Source organism: Suncus etruscus, chromosome 6 (assembly GCF_024139225.1).
Source record: "Suncus etruscus isolate mSunEtr1 chromosome 6, mSunEtr1.pri.cur, whole genome shotgun sequence".
Lineage (NCBI taxonomy): Eukaryota > Metazoa > Chordata > Mammalia > Eulipotyphla > Soricidae > Suncus > Suncus etruscus.
This window is the reverse complement of record NC_064853.1, coordinates 132,915,953-132,936,259: the sequence shown is the minus strand read 5'-3', so window position 1 is coordinate 132,936,259 and position 20,307 is coordinate 132,915,953. Positions and strand designations below refer to the sequence as shown.

Genomic DNA, 20,307 nt, shown 5'->3' with positions numbered 1-20,307 from the left:
ACTTATTCCTGACTTCGTTTTCAGGGATCACTTCGGTGGTCTTGGGGGATCAATCCTGGGTCATCTGTGTGTAAAGCAGAATCCCTGCCCACTGTGCTATATCCCTCCAGCCTTGACCCATATTTCTTTTTTGGAATTCCCATTCCTGATGATTCTCAAGGACTTCTTTCATCTCAGTTTTTGGGGGTCACTCCTAGCAATGCTGGGGGGAGGCTGTGCTGCTCATGATGGAACTGAGGCCTCTGGCCAGTAAAACATGCCTGCTGAGCCACCTTCTCAGACACAGGCCTAGATCCTGTAAGCTGGGGGTGCCATGTGGACAGGGCAAGGCGGGGCTTTCTTGAGCAATTGCTCATTGCTCTCCACCCACCCCTGTCCTACTCCTCTCTGATTCTGATTGTGCAGGGTGCTTTTTTCAGCAGCAGGCATCCCACAATGGGGGCTCCCTGTAAATAACACTATCCAGGGTGCAGATAGGCCTGGGGATCCCTTGCTCATAGCCTGATTTGGAAAGCTAGATGTCTAGGGTGCAAGGAGGGCCCCAGTGGGAAGGGGAGATGGCCGCTTCCCCACTCCCGCAGATGGCTGAGGCTCCCTGGCTTCAGGGAAGCTCTGGGAACTCCAGGCAACACTGTTTCTGTGAAAGGCAGTGGTTTGCGCCCTCTGTCCCTTTTCTTGAAGGCTACTACTGTTCCCCAGACTTTATCCTGTAGTGACATCCCTGATACTCACAGATGCCCCTGCACTGTTCCACAGGAAGGAGTCCAGCAAAAACTCCCCCCCCCCCTTTCTTTTTGTTTATTGGGTCACTCTCGGCAGAGCTCAGGGGTTACTTCTGGCTCTGCATTCAAGGATCACTCCTGGTGGGACTTTGGGAACTCTTTGGAGTGCCAGGAATGGAAGCTTGGTCAGCTATGTGCAAAGCAAGTGCTTACCTGCTGATCTAGCTCTCCACACCCCACTTTTTTACTGGGCCTCTCAAGCAGTCGGCAGGAAGTATGAGTGCCCCACCAGTGATTCTCAGCCAATTAGGCTGGAGTTTACTACAGGAACCCCAGGATTTGTTGCTAATTGGGACCAGCCAGAGACCCCAAGTGGTGTTTGGGAAAGACCCAACCAGTATCTGTTAGTCCTGTGTACAGAGCTCTGTGACTCTGGAGAGTTATCTTCATACAATTAATTACATAATTTTTCACTTTGATACTGAATAGTTGGGGCTGGAGAGATAGCACAGCAGTAGAGCGTTTGTCTTGCAGTAGCCGACCCAGGACCAACGGTGGTTCGATTCCTGGCATCCCATCCCTGAGCCTGCCAAGGGCAAGTTTTGAGCGCAGAGCCAGGAGTAATCTCTGAGTGTCTCTGGGTGTGACCCCAAAACAAACAATACTGAATAGTTTATATAAGATTTGTAAGCAAGGGGCTGGAGAGGTGGCGCTAGAGGTAAGGCGTCTGCTTCGCAAGCGCTAGCCTAGAACAGACTGTGGTTCGATTTTCCAGCGTCCCATATGGTCCCCCCAAGCCAGGGGCAATTTCTGAGCACAGAGCCAGGAGTAACTCCTGAGTGTCAAATGGGTGCCCCCCTCCCCCCAAAAAAGATTTATAAGCAAGGGACCAGAGCGACAGCACAGTGGTAAGGCATTTGCCTTGCATGCAGCCAACACAGGACAGACAGTGGTTCAAATCCCACCATCCCACATGGTCCCTCGTGCCTGCCAGGAGTGATTTCTGAGCACAGAGCCAGAAGTAACCCCTGAGCGCTGCCGGGTGTGACCCAAAAACCAAAAACCAAAAAAAAAAAAAAAAAAAAAAAAAGATTTATAAACAAAGTAAAATTGCAACAGAATAATTTATTGTTTTTGTTTTTTGGGCCATACCCACTGATGCTCAGGGATTATCCCTGGCTATGTGCTCAGAAATTGCCCCTGGCTTGGGGGGACCATATGAGACGCCGGGGATCGAACCGAGGACCCTCCTAGGCTAGCGCTTGCAAGGCGCCTTACCTCTAGCGCCACTGCTCCGGCCCCAGAATAATTTAATTTAGAAGTTTGAAATAATAAAGTCATTTCATTGTCTTGGCTGGTGCAAATAATACTGTAATGAACAGAGGGATAAGATAATACCCTTTGCGGGCCCGGAGAGATAGCACAGCGGCATTTGCCTTGCAAGCAGCCGATCCAGGACCAAAAGTGGTCGGTTCGAATCCCGGTGTCCCATATGGTCCCCCGTGCCTGCCAGGAGCTATTTCTGAGCAGACAGCCAGGAGCACCGCCGGGTGTGGCCCAAAAACCAAAAAAAAAAAAAAAAAAAGTTATTTCCTTTATTGCTGTCTCCTGGCTCCAGAACTAATGTTCTGCTCACAGAATATCCCACCATGGGTTGCAGAGGTTTTTCATTAATATCCTCCACTGGTGCTCATGCTTCTTTTCACCTGTCAACTTTTTATTTTGTTGTTCTAATTGGTCTTAGAGAGTGCTCAGGGTAAGTTATTTCTGGTTCTGTTTAGGAATTACTCCTGGTGAGCTCAGGGATTGAACCTGAGTTGGCTGTGTGCAAGCAAGTGCCCTATCCGCTATACTGTCTCCCTGACTCCTTTACCTTTTCTTTTCTTTTCTTTTTTTCCCCTTTGGTTTTTGGGTCACACCCAGCAGCGCTCAGGGATTACTCCTGGCTCTACACTCAGAAATCGCTCCTGGCAGGCTCGGGGGACCATATGGGATGTCGGGATTCGAACCACCGGCCTTCTGCATGCAAGGCAAACGCCCTACCTCCATGCTATCTCTCTGACTCTACCTTTTCTTTTTTCTTCCCCCCCCTAAATACCCTAGATTTATTTTTTGGGTGGTAGGGGTTAGGCCACACTCAGTGGCACTCAGGGGTTACTCCTGGCTCTCAGAAATCACTCCTAGTAGGCTCAGGGGGCCAGATCAGCCATGTGCAAAGCAAACGCACTGCCGCTGGTGCTATCGCTCTGGCCCATGAATTCCCTAGGTTGACCTTAAATATGTGTATAAGTGCATCCACGTGTTCGTTTTGGGGCCTCACCTGATGGTGCTCAGGGACTCTTTCTGTGATCAGGATTGACCTCGGTGGGGCTTGGGGGACCATATGTGGTGCTGAGGATTTGAACCTGGGTCAGCCTCATGCCAGACTAGTGTGTCAACCCCTATACTACCTTTTTGGCTCCTCCAGTCCTTTTTGGAAAAGCTTGGGTATATGCTGTATGTGAGAATTCTGCATGCATGTGTGTGTTTGTGTGTGAGTGCGGTGATGGTGGTGTCAAGGTTCAGACCCAGAACTTTCACATGCAAAGTATTGTTTTCTACCTCTGAGCCCCTTGTATAGATGACTGCCCCGCTTTTGTGGGGGTGTGTGGCATCCCTGGCAGTACTGTGGGTTGTAAGCATCACCATTCACCTTTTATTCTGCACAGTTGTGGTAGTTCGGTAGCTCTGGAATCATTGGATCCAAAGAATAGCATACCTGGGGCTGCGAGGAAGGTGACTGGGCTGACTGCCACCAGCAAAGGGACCCAGGTCCCAGCAAAGCATCATCTGGTCCCATGCACACCTTGGGCTGTCTCCCTTGGTTAAAAGATGTGCATGCAGAAGGAAGCTCAGCTTGCTTCTCCTTGAGAGACCCTTGGATTGCTGTTGCTCCTGGGCAGATAGGGTGGGTCTCCTGCCTTCACTGGCTTTCTCGAAAGCAGCTTGATTGGAAGCCCTTATCCCTGTGGGCAGGGTTGGGCCAGGAAGCAGCTTCTGAGACTTTTTTCTTGCAGCTGACTTCGGTGTGTCTGCCAAGAATCTGAAAACGCTGCAGAAGCGAGATTCCTTCATTGGGACACCCTACTGGTGAGCTGGGTGGGTGGGGTAGCTGGAGCTTCTATGTTGGGGTGATTTTCCTGGCCAGGAGGAAGAGGAGGAGGAGGAGGAGGAGGAGGAAGGGATCCACCTTGTGAGCTGCTTTCCTGATGCCCTGATGATGACTAAGTAGCGAGGCCTCATTGTGCCTCAGCAATTGCTGTGAGGATCCAGTGGGGCCTGCACAAAGTAGGAGAGGCCCCCTGCCAAGAAAAAATCCTCAAGGCATCAGTGTTTTAGATCCACACCCAGTGATGCTTAAGGCATCAGTCCCGGCAGTGGCAGTGCTTGTAGATCATGTGCTGGGGGCCAGACCCAGGTCTGTGTTCCAGATCGCCAAGTCATCTCCCCTGGCCCAAAGATTCCATTATTCTCTTTTACTTTTGACTTTGGGACCACACCCATATTGATGGGAGTCTGCCCCTCTTTTTTTTTTTTTTTTTTTGGTTTTTGGGCCACACCCAGTAACGCTCAGGGGTTACTCCTGGCTATGTGCTCAGAAGTTGCTCCTGGCTTGGGGAACCATATGGGACACCAGGGGATCGAACCGCGGTCCGTCCAAGGTTAGCGCAGGCAAGGCAGGCACCTTACCTTTAGCGCCACCGCCCGGCCCCGAGTCTGCCCCTCTTGACAAGGCTCTTGGGAGTGAGGTGACGGGCTACCCTGTAGGACTGGGAAGCTTGGACTGATCTCTGCTCTACTGTGGAGTTCCGTGGACTTTTTTGCTTGGCTATGGCTCTTTTTTCTAGAACTATTGCTTCTTTGTTTCGACCCTTATCACTTTTCTCCACTTACTGTGCATCTAGCCTTCCCCTCTCCCTGGGCCCCTTTTTGGCTTTGTACTCACACTTGCTCTCTCTGTCCTTTCATTCCTTGCTCTCCTTCTCGGCTTCCCTTTCTCCTTTCTCTCTCTTTAATATTCTTATCTGCAAACTGCCCCAGCCCCATTCCTTCCCCTGCGGCCCCCTCCCTCCCCACCCATGCCCCTCGCCAGGACGCTGGGTGTTGGAGTGCTGCTGCTCTCTGGCGCCGGCTTTGGGAACTGCAGCGGGAGCCGGCGGTGGAGCCCCTCTGAAGGCGCCTGAGCGAGGAGCCAGCCGGTCAGTGGCAATGACCAGTGGCAGAGGTGCCAGGCTCCTGCAGTGGCTGCACGCGCGCGCCTGGACAGAGGCCAGGCTCTCAGCTCCCTGCTGTCCCCCATCGGCTCAGGATGGCACCGGAGGTGGTGATGTGCGAGACCATGAAGGACACACCGTACGACTACAAGGCGGACATTTGGTCCCTGGGCATCACGCTCATCGAGATGGCCCAGATTGAGCCCCCGCACCACGAACTCAACCCCATGCGGGTGCTGCTCAAGATCGCTAAGTCGGACCCCCCCACACTGCTGACGCCGTCCAAGTGGTAGGTGAAGAGTCACCGTCTCTTCACCCTTAGATAGGTTGAGGCTTGATCCCCAAAAAGCTCCCAGAATGGGGTAGGTAGGGGAGCTGGCGGGTGGCCAGCAAGGGACAGAGTGGGGGACGGTATAGTATCAACCACAGCATTGGGGAGAGAGAGGTCAGGGTCCTGGATCTCCAGGCCTTTTTGGGCTTATGGGGCCCGCACCGTTGGCACTCAGCTCGAGAAGCTGATCTGCTGGAGTCCATGTTCAGGAGACTCCCCCAAGCCTTGCTGTGTTTACCTGAGTGGCCCTGGCAAGTTATCCTGGCTCCTCAGAATTCCCAAGTCTCTCACACCAGTGGTTGTTCCTCTGCCCCTTGCAGCACCCCTAACCTCCATGGGGACTATACAGCTGCAGGGACCAAGGACACATGAGATTATGCATATTTCTCCTCTGCCAGGTCCCCAGAGTTCCGGGACTTCCTGAAGTTGGCGCTGGACAAGAACCCCGAGAGGCGGCCAAGTGCTACACAGCTGCTGGAGGTGAGGATGCCCCACCCCACTTCTGGCTTTGGGGGCAGGGTCACACCTCATCTCGTCTAGATATCCTGAAAGGGACCCCGAGACAGAGTTCTAAGATGTGTGCAGAGGTCTATGATAAGAATCATTAACACAGTTTAGGGACCAGGGAGGGGCCGGGGCTGTAGCCGGAGTCCTCAGTGTTCATGGTCTGCTTCAGGAGTCCCTTGCCCTATGACTGGCCCCAAGAAAAGGAGGGTCAGACTTGGGGCATTTGCCTCACATGGAGCAGCCCTGGGTTCGCCCCCCAAAAAAACATACAAGGGCTCAGAGGATAGTTGGGGTATTGGGGACCATGGGCATGAATGAGTTTGGAGCCTTTATAGATGCCCTCCTGGGCTCCGGTGGGGATACCTCCATTCTAGAGTCCAGACTAGCCATGGGTGAGGGGTACCCCTGAGAGTTTGTAAGGGGGAGACAGACACTCACCTGACATAGTTCACCGTGCTCCCTCTGGCTGTGGGGAATGAGGGTCCAGGCCAATATTCCAGTCGATCCAAGCCAATGAAGGGATCATGGATGATGATTTTCTTGGGGGATCTTTGAGATAGTGGAGGTGTCTGTGAGTTCCTTCCACTAGGCCACTGTCCTAAAAGCTGTTTGCCCCACCCCTGTCTACCACCCTGCTGCTTGCTTCCTGGCCAGCTGGGCCCAAGTGAGTGACAGTTGTCACCAAGACACCAGTGCAGTTGAGATGGAGGGCTGAGGGGACCTGTCAGCTCTGTCCATCACCTCTCCCTACCTCTCTCTACCTCTGCTTCCTGACCTTTCTCTACCTCTGTCCCCTGACCCCTCTCCACCTCTTACTTTTCTCACCTATGCCCCTGATCTCTCTCCACTTGCCCCCCTGAGCTCTCTCTACCTTTGCCCCCTGACCTCTCCACCTCTGACCACTTCACCTCTCTCCACCCTGCCCCTCCACTCATCTCACTAAAAACACTGTGCGCACCAATGCTGGATTATACTCTGAAAGGAATGAGTCATGTGTGCTTAACCAGTCTGGAAAGGGGGTTTGTGCTGGGGTTGGGGGTTCCATTGGTTGGGAACTTAGAGGCACACTGGAGAACCAACTCCGCTGGTAGAGTGGAGGAGTGGTGGGGGTGGGGTGTATCACCCCTTGCTGTCACCCAGGCCCTGGGGGCCCGTTGCTTCCTGCCCTGGATGGCCATCGGTTTTCAGGCCATTCCATCGGGAGGACAGCTGTTCCCATCGTGCTGCAGACCTGTGCCTTAGAGGGATTCAGGAATTTCCGGGGTTGTGAAATCCTGGCCCCTGTCCCGCCACCCCCATCTTAGCTGAATGGGCAGTGCTGCTAAGACTGATTGGGGTGAGAACAAGGGAAGAGCTGCTGGCCCTGCTTGGTGGGGGTCTGTAGTTACTGTTGGGGAGATGATGGTGCTGGTCATGGGGGGAGGGTGATGAAGGCATAGGTGATAGTGGGGGTGATGATGATGATGAAGATGGTATAGACGATGGGTAGGGTGGTGATAGTAGTGATCACAGTGAACATGGTGAGAAGATCCCGGGATGGTGGTGCGGTGACAGCAGACACGAAATAGGTCTCCTGCTTTGGGCTGACATTGGGGTGTCTTGTCTTTTTTTTTTTTTTTTTTTGGGCCACACCCGGTGACGCTCAGGGGTTACTCCTGGCTATGCGCTCAGACGTCGCTCCTGGCTTGGGGGACCATATGGGACGCCGGGGGATCGAATCTCGGTCCGTCCTAGGCTAGTGCAGGCAAGGCAGGCACCTTACCTCTAGCGCCACCGCCCGGCCCCTGGGTGTCTTGTCTTTTCAATCCCCTCAACACTCTCAGGGTCTAGTGTCTCTGCTGGAGAGAGGATATGATCAGTAGGCTCCGGTTTGGCCCCCATGCCCCCCCCTCCCCGCACCGGACACTGTGCTGCCTCTGCTTGCCCTACACCACGTTCTAGTTATCGCTGGGCTCAGGTGGGCTGTGGTATTCTCTGCCTGGGCTGCACCTGCTGACCACCATCCTCCGCCACAGCACCCCTTTGTCAGCAGTGTGACTGGCAACAAGGCGCTGCGAGAGCTGGTGGCAGAGGCCAAGGCCGAAGTGATGGAGGAGGTCGAAAACGGCCAGGAGGAGGTGGAGGAGGAGGAAGCTGTGGACGCCAGCGATGCTGCCCCTGTGAGTCTGTGAGGGGGAGCACTGGGCTTGTGGGTCTCCCCTTGAAGCACAGAGTGGCACAAGCAGTCGGGCGTTTGCCTTGCAGACGCTAACCTAGGACGCATCCCATATGGTCCTCCAAGCGGGAGCGATTTCTGACTGCATAGCCAGGAGGAACCCTTGAGCATCAGTAGGTGTGGCCCAAAAACAAAAAAGGAAATGCGCTTAACCTTTCTCCACTTTTTTCTTTCTGTGGTGCTGACTATGAACCAAGAGCCTCACACAGGCAAGTCAAGTGCTTGACTTGGCGTAACCATATCCAAGAACCTAAATGTTTCTGCTTTGTTTGCCTTTGTTTGGGCCTCACCTGGCAGTGCTCCTGGGGCTCTTGTTGGGTGGGCTTTAGGCAATGGTGAGGACTGCAGTTTGCAGGAGGAGGTAAACTCGATTTTCCAACCACCCCCCTTGTGCATCCCTGACTTTGCCAGGACCATAGCCCTAGGGAACCTGAGGGATGAATTTTAATCACCTCTCCTCCCAAACCCTCCTTGCAGCCTCCAGGGACTCACACTCGCACTCCTTCGGATACTAGTCAGCTGAGCCTCAAAGATTCGTCTCTAACAGTGGCCCCTGACCACCCTCAGGACGGTGTGAATGGGCTCAGCTCACCCCCAGCGGACAGTGTACTACCAGCCCCCTGCCTGCCAGATGCAGCCCCCAAAGTCGAGAATGGCCCTGTGGTGCCCGCACCCTTGCGGAAGGCCCGGCCTGTGTCAGTGGGGGCCCAGATCCAGAACTCAGAGGAGCAGAAAACCAGTCACAGCCGCCCCAACAGCAGTGCCCTGGAGGGTCTGGCCAGCAGCGGCCTGCAGCTCCCCACCCAGCTCACTCCAGAAGCTTCCAAGAGGGACTCTGTGTGCAGTGGCATCTCTACCTCTGAGAGCATCGAATGCAGAGGCTCCTCTCTTTCTGCCGACCTAGCCCTCAACAGGGAGACAGGGTCCCTGTCCATCAAGGTAACAGCAGGGGGGGGGGTAGTGAAGGGGTGTGTGGAAGGATGGTTTCTCTGGAAGGCATGATGATATGGGGGGGTCAGTTTGCAGTTGTACAGGCTTCAGTCCCATCAAAGCTCTTCCTTGCAGTCCCCTTTCAATGTAAGGTGCTGGGTAAATGGCTCAAAGAAGTAGATTTCAGGGGGCCGGAGAGATAGCATGGAGGTAAGGCATTTGCCTTTCATGCAGGAGGTCATCGGTTCAAATTCCGGCACCCCATATGGTCCCCCGTGCCTGCCAGGAGCAATTTCTGAGCCTGGAGCCAGAAATAACCCCTGAGCACTGCCGGGTGTGACCCAAAAACCACACACACACAAAAAAAAAGAAGTAGATTTCAGGCTTGGTTTGTTAGGCTCCATGTTGGATTTCTGACCCTGGCACACACACTTTCCCTTAAACTGCTGGAGTATCTCCTTCAAGATATGCCCAAGGGTGGTGCTTTTATCACCCTGGTGTGTAAAGGAGCTAGTGGAGGCTGAGCTGGTGGCATAGACCTGAGAGTTTGAGCTGAACCCTAAGAACTGCTCCAGGGGCCGGGCGGTGGCGCTGGAGGTAAGGTGCCTGCCTTGCCTGCGCTAGCCTAGGACGGACCGCGGTTCGATCCCCCGGCGTCCCATATGGTCCCCCAAGTAGCCAGGAGCAACTTCTGAGCGCATAGCTAGGAGTAACCCCTGAGCGTCACAGGGTGTGGCCCAAAAACCAAAAAAAAAAAAAAAAAAAAGAACTGCTCCAGTCACTGCTGGGGAAGGCTGGGCTACCTTTTCATTAGGAGAGGCACTTTCCTTGCCCCTTCCCCAGCCCCCCCCCCCAAGAGGTCCCCAGAGCACCACAGAAGTAATCCCTGGTGTGGTGTAGCCCCTCTCTACCCCCAGCAAAGAGAAAGTTGATAGAACATTCTAAGGTGTCCATGGGGCCTGTAGAGAAAGGACAGTGCTTGTCAAGCATGAGCAGCCCAGGGATAGGCAGAGAGCACCGAGATGCCCGAGTCTGTGTGGCTGAGGCGGGTGAACCGTGGGACTGTTCTGATAAGAGATATCCTCATATACTGGTGGTAGAATTAGGGTCCAGGAGTGGGCAGGGGCCCCTTGGAGCAGAGTTCTGGGACTGTGAGTACATGAGAGTTGGGGTGACTACAGCACCTAGGGTGTCTATGACTCATGGGCTGGGGTCCATGCATGATGCATGGAAAAGCGCATTGTGCAGAGGGGCTCTGTGCAACAAGTGGGAATGGGGGTATTGGAGTGGCCCAGGGGTTGCATTCCTGTCTCTAGGGAGCAGAAGCCCCAAGTGTGGGCAGGGGAAGTTAAGCACAGACCCCCTCAAAAGTACTCCTGTGTGAAAAGGGTACTCAGCTCTCCACAGAGGACACAGATACTGTTTTACCCATTAGATGCAGATACCAGTGACCTTCTGATCTGCCAGGAGCCCTGGGATCTTAGGTTGTGGGTATGGGGGAGAGGAGGGTGTGTGGCAGCAGGCCAGAGGCCGTGGCCCAAGCTCTGCCCACTGTCCCACACAGGACTCCAGGCTGTACAAGAAGACCCTGAAGCGGACACGCAGGTTTGTGGTAGACGGCGTGGAGGTGAGCATCACCACGTCCAAGATCATCAGCGAGGATGAGAAGAAGGACGAGGAGATGCGCTTTCTCAGGCAGGTGCAGGGTGGAGTGTACTTGGGGCTCTTGGTGAAAGAGGTTCTTTCCTAGAAGGGTCTTTCCCTGGGCGGGGGGGGGGGGGCCTGGAAGGAGCCCAGGAGATGGTAGAGTCTTACACATGTGAGGCCTCTGCTCTCCTGCAGGAAATGAGGGGCCAAGCTTCCAGAGGGAAGCTGAATGGGCTGGAGAGGAAGCGTGGGGGTGAAGGTGCTTGCTCTATGTGCGGCTGACCCTGGTTACCCTGAGCACTGCCGGGTGTGGCCACCAAATACAAGGGGAAAACGAAAGGGAAAGTGTTTTGCTTGAGGTCTCTCATAACCCCAATTCATTGCTCTAAACATCCACCCACTCACCCACTCATGATTACCCGTCTTCCCCTTCACCCCACCCACCCACCCACCCATCTACCCATCTGCACTAAGTGGGCATACAGCCCCATTCCTGCCCATTACCCATTTACCCACATGTTCAACTAATAAATCTACCTAGATTGGGGAATGCATGCCCACCCATCCATCTACCTACCCACCCGTCTATCCAAACACCCACCCACCCACCTATACATTCCTCCATCCATCTACCCATCCACCCACCCATCCATGCATCCATCCATCAGTCCATCTACTCACATCAAACTACCAGTCATTCATCCACCCACCCAATCTTCAGCTCATCTACCCACCTACCTACCCACCCTTTCACTCATCCACCCACCCACTCCCATCCATCCACCTAACAGCCTATTTGTTCCATTCGCTTGTCCATTCCTCTGCCTAGCAGGGGTCCTCAAACTTTTTAAACAGGGACCAGTTCACTGTCCCTCAGACCATATGAGCATATGAACGAATTCTTATGCACACTGCATATATCTTATTTTGCAATGAAGAAACAAAACAGATACAAATACAATATGTGGCCCGCGGGCCATAGTTTGAGGACCACTGGTAGAGTATGGAATACTCACCCTCTCATCATACCCTATCTATCCACCTATTTCCCCACCCATCCACTTATTCACCCACCCACTCAGCCATCTTCTCCTAGTGTCTCTCATTTGACTGGGGGTGACTACTAAGCAGGGCCCCAGGACCTCAGGGACCACACCCATTGATACTTGGCCCCAAAGGTTAAATGCTTGTGCCCAGAAATGTTCTCTGGCTAGAACACCTGTTTTCTGTTCTTTTGGTGAGGCCTTGTAGGCCTTATGAAGCCTATCCTTGATCCCTGATTCCCAATTCCAGCCCTATTTCCACAGGATGTAACCCTCACAATAATAAAACTTTTGCCACCACCACCATCCACCACCACAACCACCCACTCCACCCACCCACCACCAACCACCACCCAAAGCAAAAAAAATAAATAATAGGGGAGGGGGGCAGAGAGATGGCTCAGTGGGCTGGAGTGCATGCATGCATAATGGAGGGTTTGAATCCTCATGCTGCCCCCTCCCCAAGCACTGGCGCTCTTGTGTGTGGCCTAACATTGGAAAAACGTGATGGTTTTTCTTTTTTTTTTTTTTTTTTTGGTTTTTGGGCCACACCCGGTAACGCTCAGGGGTTACTCCTGGCTATGCGCTCAGAAGTTGCTCCTGGCTTGGGGGACCATATGGGACACCGGGGGATCGAACCGCGGTCCGTCCAAGGCTAGCGAAGGCAAGGCAGGCACCTTACCTTTAGCGCCACCGCCCGGCCCCAACGTGATGGTTTTTCTGTGTTGGGGTTCCTGTGTGTCCTTGTTCCATCATCTCTTCCCTGAGGACCATTTACCTCTCTGCCTCTTTCTGAGGGATCCTGCATGGAATTGTGTGTTGTTTCCTCCCCACCCCCCGCCGCTGAGCTCAGGGCACCCACAGACTTCCTCTTACCCTCTTACCCCACAGGCGCCAGGAACTTCGAGAACTGCGGCTGCTGCAGAAGGAAGAGCATCGCAATCAGACACAGCTGAGCAACAAACACGAGCTGCAGCTCGAGCAGATGCAGAAGCGCTTTGAGCAAGAGATCAACGTGAGTGCGGGGTGGCAAGGAGCTTACAGGGCGGCTGACGTTCTCGATCCCCTTACAAGAGGAAGGAACCACTGTTGAGTCCCAGGCCACCACCCTGCAAGGTTACAAGGTCCAGGGGCTCCTGTCTGCCCCGAAGAAACCAGCTTAGTGAGGTTAAGTGACTCATGACCGAGGGCTGGAGCCATAGTCCGGGAGGGGCATTTATTTTGCACGTGGCCGACTCAGGTCCCATCCCTGGCACCCTGTAGGGCCCTCCCACTGCACCACCAGGAATAATTCCTGAGTGCAGAGCCAGGAGTAACCCCTGAGCATCATCGGGTGTGGCCTCCACAAAACAACAACAACAACAACAACACCCAAAACCAAGCCAAAGCATGTTGATGCTGGATAATGGTCCAGGCAGAGCGGGACTCTGACCCATTTCTTCTTGCAGGCCAAGAAGAAATTCTTCGATACGGAGCTGGAGAACCTGGAGCGGCAGCAGAAGCAGCAAGTAGAGCGCATGGAGCAGGAGCACGCGGTGCGCAGGCGGGAAGAGGCCAAGCGCATCCGCCTGAAGCAGGAGAGTGACTACACCAGGTTCCAGGAGCAGTTGAAGCTGCGCAAGAAGGAGGTGGGCACCTTTGCCGGGCAGGGCCAGGCACTTTAATGTTTGGCCTGGATCCTGGGTTCCAGATGTTCTCAGGCCTCGGGGAACATGAGAAAGTCAGGGGATATTTGATTTGGGGGTTGGGGGGAAGTTAGAGCCACTTTTGGGAAGTGGAAAATTCTGAGGTTGGGATCAACCCCGTTCAGTCTGAGCTGGCATGTATGCACTGGATGATGGGCTACAAGGCTGTGACTTGGGTGTTCCTGGGGTCCAGCACAGTCCCCTGATGATCCTCTAACCTGCTGCCTCTTCAGGTGAAGAACGAGGTGGAGAAGCTGCCCAGGCAGCAGCGGAAAGAGAAGCTCAAGCAGAAGATAGAGGAACACGAACAGAATAAGCGGCAGCTTGTGAGTCCTAAAGGAGCTAGGGACAGACAGGCCCTGTCTCTGTCTGTCTCAGTCTGTGCTTTGTCAACTCTCCTATGCAGCCCTTCCTGACTGGGCATTGGGCTCAGAACATAATCCAGCTTCTAGGTTTGTTTGCAGAGTGCTCGTCAAATCTTTTTTGTTTGTTGGTGTGTTTTGGATCACACCCAGCAGTGCTCCAGGGTTACTCCTGGCTTTACACTGAGGAATTACTTGAGCTGACTAGAGGACCATATGGGATGTCAGAGATCATCCAGGTCAGCCCCATGCAAAGCAAGCACCCTCCCCATTTGTACTATCCCTCAGGCCTCCCCTGGACACACCCCTTGACCAGATTCATGTAACTTCCAGGAGGTGGGCTTGTCCACATGTCAGGTGGGGAACCTGGTCATCATTGACATGGTCTTTTTAGTTTTTGTTTTGGGGCCACACCAAAACCACACTGAAGCAGCGTTTAGGGGTTACTCTTGGCTCTGCGCTCAGAAATCACTCCTTGCAGGCTCGTGGGACCATATGGAATGCTGGGGATTGAACCAGGGTCCATCCCAGGTCAGCCTTGCCCTCCCGCTGTGTTATCACACCAGGCCATAGACACCTTTTTTTCCTCCCATTCTCATCACTTGACTCTCAACTCTCAGAGCCCATTGCTTCCCTGTAGTGATCCCTCCTCCCCCAGGATCTGTGTGGTGATTGGTTGCCTGGCCTTACTGGGTAGTTGAGGAAACTGAGACTCAGAGGGATATAATGCCTCCACCTGTAGATGACAGCCTCAGCCCTTGGCCTCCGGAGTGTAAACCTGAGGGCTGGTCTCCATGGGGTTTGCATACCTGCTCTCCCATATTTCTTGTGGCACTGGAAAAGTCTCTGCTGCCATTTATCAAAGCATGGTGAGATGGGAGCACAGCTCTGAGTCAGTCGGTGGGAATCCCTGACCCCCACTCTGTGGGGACAATACCCTTGGTGTTGGCTATGTTCTATGCTTTGTGTCCCCAGCATCCTCTCCTGGTTCTTCTCCACCTGTTTGTGGCAGACACTCTCACAGACAGATAGATAAGCAAATGGTGGGCACTTAGTATCTTTATTTTATGTTTCTTCTTTGGCACAGAGAGGCCAAAGAAGAAACCTCTTCTCCTCCTGCCCCGGAGTGTCTAGCCATGGTCACTCCATCTGCAGGGAGAAGTGGGGTTGATATGCTGAGCTCAGGTCTCTGCTCTCCCCAGGACCAGGACTTCCTGGCTAAGCAGAAGGAGGACCTGGAACAGGCGATGAGGAGGGTCACGGCTGACAACAGGCGTGAGATCTGTGACAAGGAGCGCGAGTGCCTCGGCAAGAAGCAGGGACTCCTGCGAGGTGGGTGTCAGCCCACCTCAGGGTGAGACCTGGGTGGGGGCCTTGCTGGCTGCAGATCCCAGCCCCGGGTGCTCTGCCCTCTCTCCTTAGACCGAGAGGCAGCTCTGTGGGAGATGGAGGAGCTGCAGCTTCAGGAGCGGCACCAGCTGTTGAAGCAACAGCTCAAGGACCAGTACTTCTTGCAGAGGCACGAGCTGCTGCGGAAGCACGAGAAGGTAAGGGGCGAGCCTGAGGAGTTGGACCGAGTAGGAATTGACTTCTTAGACTTGGAGGCAAGGGCACAGGTGAATGTGAATGCAGGAAAGGGAGGTCTCTCTGGGGAGTTTTTTTTTTGTTTGTTTATTTTTTTTTGTTTTTTACTTTTTAGGCCACACCAGGGCTTACTCCTGACTTTATGGTCCCCCCACTCCGGTGGTGCTATGGGGACCATATGGGATGCCAGGGATTGAACCCAGTTAGCTGTGTGGAAGGCAAATGCCCTACCTGTTGTATTATCTTTTCAGTTCCCCTGCTGAGTTTTCTTATTTATTTGTTTATTTATTTATTTATTTGGCTTTCGGGTCATACCCAGTGGTGTTAGGGGTTACTCCTGGCTCTGCGCTCAGAAGTCACTCCTGGTAGGCTCGGGGGACCATATGGGATGCTGGACCATATTGGAATCAAACTGGAGGATGTCCGGGGTTGGCCGTATGCAAAGCAAATGCCCTACCGCTGTGGTATCGCTCTGGCTCGCCTGCTGAGTATTCTAATACCAACAAAGCCTTGGGTGAATGAAAAAAACAGTGCTCAGGGATCACTGCTGATGCCAAAATTGAAGCTGAGTTTGCCACTTGCAAGCACCCTACCCACTGTACTGTAGCTCTGGCCCATGGAAATAATTCTAATCTGTAACTGGGGCACCCCCTGACACACACCCCAGGAGCGGGAGCAAATGCAGCGCTACAACCAGCGCATGCTGGAGCAGCTGAAGGGGCGGCAGCAGCAGGAGAAGGCACGGCTGCCCAAGATCCAGCGGAGCGAGGGCAAGACACGCATGGCCATGTACAAGAAGAGCCTGCACATTGCGGGGGCGTCCGCCAGCGAGCAGCGGGACCGAGTGAAACAGGTGCATCCCGCTCCACCCTGGGGCACTGGGCTGGCTGAAGCAGCACCCCATGACCCTTTCTCTCCTCTTCACCCTGTCCGTGCAGTTCTCCCAGCAGGAGGAGAAAAGGCAGAAGTCGGAGCGGCTGCAGCAGCAACAAAAACATGAGAACCAGATGCGGGACATGACAGCGCAGTGTGAGGGTAACATGACGGAGCTGCAGCAACTACAGGTACCCTTTTAGGGCCCCCCCCCCCCCCCCCGTGCACCTCTATGTAGGTATCCCCCAGTCCCCTCAGTGTATCCCTATGTGTAGGTACCTTCCTCAGCCCTACCCCAGTTTGCAGGTGGGGACTGCCTTATCTTGGGGCAGCTGCTGCATGTCTGAGGCATGTTTCGATACCTCCAATTCTGTAACCTAAAAACCAGGCACAGCTGTTACAAGAAAGGAGGATGAAGGACCGAGAGAGAATAGCAGATAAGGTGCTTGTCTTGTATGCCTCCAACCTGGGTTTTTTTTTGTTTGTTTTGTTTTTGTTTTTGGGTCACACCCTGCGGTGCTCAGGGGTCACTCCTGGCTGTCTGCTCAGAAATAGCTCCTGGCAGGCATGGGGGACCATATGGGACACCGGGATTCGAACCAACCACCTTTGATCCTGGATCGGCTGCTTGCAAGGCAAATGCCACTGTGCTATCTCTCTGGGCCCCCAACCTGGGTTTAATGCCTGCTAGGAGTAAATCTTGAGCACTTCAAAAACAAATAAAAAAAAAGTGAATCTCAGCTAAGGTAAATGCAAAGACTCTGTTGGAAGGGCTGGAGATAACTTCAAATGCAACCCTGCAAAGTAAAATGTGCATGTCTGTGGGTGTATACACACACATAGCTTGGGGCCAGAGAGATAGCATGGAGGTAAGGCATTACCTTGCATGGAGAAGGACAGTGGTTCGAATCCCAGCATCCCATATGGTCCCCCATGCCTGCCAGGAGCGATTTCTGAGCAGAGAGCCAGGAATAACCCCTGAGCACTGCTGGGTGTGACCCAAAAATAAAACAAAACAAAACAACAAAAAATATATCTCACTAGTCTAGTCAACGCTTGCAAATTGATTCAAGCAGGTAATCCATGACATACAAATGCTAAAGAGAAAAACTAGCAGAAAAGGCATTTGACTGAAGCCAGTCACCCAGGTGAGAAATGCTCTCAACTAGATAAGAAAGGTGGTCCAGAGCAATAGCACTATGGAAGGGTATTTGCTTTGCATGAGGCCAACCTGGGACGGACCCAGGTTCAATTCCCAGAATCCCATATGGTCCCCTGAGCCTGCCTCAAGTGATTTCTGAGCTTAGAGTCTGGAGTAACCCCTGAGTGCTGCCTATTTAGCCTCAAGACAAAAACAAAACGAAGCACAAAAAAACCCTAGACTAGGGCTCGGAGAGATAGCACAGCGGCCTTGCAAGCAGCTGATCCAGGACCTAAGGTGGTTGGTTCGAATCCCGGTGTCCCATATGGGACACCCCGTGCCTGCCAGGAGCTATTTCTGAGCAGACAGCCAGGAGTAACCCCTGAGCGCTGCCGGATGTGGCCCAAAAACCAAAAAAAAACAAAACAAAACAGGGGCCGGGTGGTGGCGCTAGAGGTAAGGTGTCTGCCTTGCCAGCGCTAGCCTAGGACGGACTACGGTTTGATCCCCCGGCGTTCCATATGGTCCCCCCAAGCCAGGAGCGACTTCTGAGCGCATAGCCAGGAGTAACCCCTGAGCGTCACCGGGTGTGACCCAAAAAACCAAAACAAACAAACAAACAAACAAAAAAAACCAAAACAAAATCCTAGACTAGAAAGGGAAGGGTGCTTCTTCAGCAGTACCAAGATGGGATGGGTTTGCGCCCCTTGTGGCTAAGGGAGACACTGCAGGTATCACTGCTGTCAATGCAGCCAACCGAACTCAGTGCTAAAGCTACTTGTACTCTGCAGTTTAAAATTCAAACCAGGGGGCCGGAGAGATAGCATGCAGGTAAGGCATTTGTCTTGCATGCAGAAGGGTGGTGGTTAAAACCCGGCATCCCATATGGTCCCCCTGCTCCCCATACCTCCAATCATCAAAGATTGATCCATGTTTAGACCCAGACTGGGGGTGCCTCGTTCCCTCCCTTACCCCGGTGCCACTGCAGGGCTGACTCGGACCCTTGCTGACTTGTGCCTGGCCGTGACAGGAGAGGGAGGGCAGGTCTTAGAGTACAGGGCCAGCAGAGAATTCTGAATAAGCAAAAGGCACAGGGGCACGCTTCAACACCAGCAGAACCTAAGGTGGGAACCTGAGGCCACTGGGCCAGTCTATGCATGAAGCTCCACTAGGAATGACTGTTGATCAGAGACTCTCTGGGTTCTTCAGTGCTTTGTTCAGTGACACCCAGAATTGCTTTCCAGAATGAAAAGTGCCACCTGCTGGTGGAACATGAGACCCAGAAGCTGAAGGCTCTGGATGAAAGCCATAACCAGAACCTGCAGGAATGGCGCGATAAGCTCCGGCCACGCAAAAAGGTAGTGTGTGTGTGCGCATGTGCGCTGGTCACAAAGACACTTCGAAGCTCAAGTATTTTCTTTCGTGTGAGGGACCATCCCAAATGGTGCTCATACAAGGAATGACTGGGCTGGATGCAGCCTGACCACTGCTGTCTCCCAGCCTTCCTGCCCCCCCCCCCCCTTCCTGCTGAGTTGTAGGAGCAGTCCAGGGTTGGTCTTGGGGTACCAGCAGCACCTGTGATTGCATTCTTGTGCCTGCTTCCCCTGGGCTTGCTGTGTTCTGCTCCAGTCCTCTGTTTCTTGGGCTGTCTGAAAGACCCTATATATCCTCTCCCCACACTCACAGGCTTTGTGGTTTCAGCATACCTTTTCATTTGTGATTTTTCTTACTTAGCCAAGACTAAGCCCTTTGTATTGCTGGGTTTGACAAAAACAAACAAAACTCATAAAAAAAAAAAACAACAACAAACCGAAACCTCAGCAGAAGATGTAGCAAATACAAAAAGCAAATGGCAGGCAAAATGTGGTAAGAATCTGGGTGCCTGTCATTCTGTGTGAACTGTTGGTGTGCAACAAGATCCTTGTCCTTCACTTTAGCTACAACAAGCAGGAAAGGAAGGGTCTTCCCTCCTCCCTCCCCATCTATTTGGCAACAGTGGCACTGCTCAGCAGAGCCTGTGGGGTGCTGGGGATTTAATCCAAGTTAGTTTTTGTGTCTACAAAAGATCTCTTTGGGGGCTGAAATCATAGTACAGTGAGTAGGGCATTTGCCTTGCATGTGGCCAACCTGGTTTGGTCGTCGTCATCTCAGATGGCCCCCCAAGCACTGGAGCATTCTCCTTTCTGGTCATTCTAGGCTCTGGAAGAAGACCTGAACCAGAAGAAGATGGAGCAGGAGATGTTCTTCAAACTCAACAACGACACAGAATCCACAAGCCCCCAGACATCCACCAAGTTCTTCCCATACAACTCCAGTGATGCATCTTCCTGATACCTACCCTGAATGTGACCAGTGACTACACTTTTATTACCTGTCCTTTGAATTCTGACTATACTTTATTTCTGTCTTGTGATTTCTGGCTACACTTATTTTTCTTGGCCTGTGAATCCCCAGTATACTTCTTCTTCTTCTTCTTCTTTTTTTTTTTGCCACACCCAGCAGTGCTCAGGGGTTATTCCCAGCTCTATACTCAGGAATCACTCCTAGCGGGCTTGGGGGACCATGTGGGATGCCAGGGATTGAACCTGGATTGACCGCATTTAAGGCAAGAGGCTATCACTCTGCCCCCCTGCCTATACTTCTTTTGCCAAAATGCTGGCCTGTGCTAGGGACACTTGCCTCCAGAGACACAGTTCCAGAGTGCCACCAAGTGAGGCCCTAGTTTGCCTCCTCCAGGCTCCCATCCTCTCAGGGTACAGAGCATAGACACCCTGATAAAAGCATGTGCTCAAACAAACTGGCATGGATCTCTTCTTCGGGAAAAAGAGGCTTCCCTTGGGGGTTCTCACCAAATGGAGCCTGACTCGTTCCCCTGATGAAGGACAGGCATTCCAAAATGTACAAAGAAGTGTTGTAAAAATGCTCTTTGCAGCTAGGAAAACTGCAAAAACATTCTACTTAAAGTGGCATACTCCAAAGATGTACTTCTAGCTCCCAGACTACCTACCTAGCAA

The 20,307-nt window shown here is 53.0% G+C and overlaps 1 protein-coding gene across 1 annotated transcript in view; it reads left to right on the top strand.

The window, feature by feature from the left end:
* The window catches only part of STK10 (serine/threonine kinase 10), a 71,120-nt gene extending 51,436 nt beyond the window's left edge, over positions 1 to 19,684 (top strand). Inside the window, exons 5-19 of the mRNA XM_049776113.1 lie at positions 3,779 to 3,851; positions 5,070 to 5,264; positions 5,705 to 5,786; positions 7,829 to 7,972; positions 8,506 to 8,967; positions 10,523 to 10,653; positions 12,540 to 12,663; positions 13,097 to 13,276; positions 13,567 to 13,659; positions 14,898 to 15,027; positions 15,118 to 15,242; positions 15,947 to 16,132; positions 16,218 to 16,343; positions 18,538 to 18,651; positions 19,490 to 19,684. Of these exons, the coding sequence (XP_049632070.1) occupies positions 3,779 to 3,851; positions 5,070 to 5,264; positions 5,705 to 5,786; positions 7,829 to 7,972; positions 8,506 to 8,967; positions 10,523 to 10,653; positions 12,540 to 12,663; positions 13,097 to 13,276; positions 13,567 to 13,659; positions 14,898 to 15,027; positions 15,118 to 15,242; positions 15,947 to 16,132; positions 16,218 to 16,343; positions 18,538 to 18,651; positions 19,490 to 19,624 (2,300 nt within the window). The 3' untranslated portion in view covers positions 19,625 to 19,684. The remainder of the gene's footprint in view (positions 1 to 3,778; positions 3,852 to 5,069; positions 5,265 to 5,704; positions 5,787 to 7,828; positions 7,973 to 8,505; positions 8,968 to 10,522; positions 10,654 to 12,539; positions 12,664 to 13,096; positions 13,277 to 13,566; positions 13,660 to 14,897; positions 15,028 to 15,117; positions 15,243 to 15,946; positions 16,133 to 16,217; positions 16,344 to 18,537; positions 18,652 to 19,489) is intronic.
* The last annotated feature ends 623 nt before the right edge of the window (positions 19,685 to 20,307 follow it).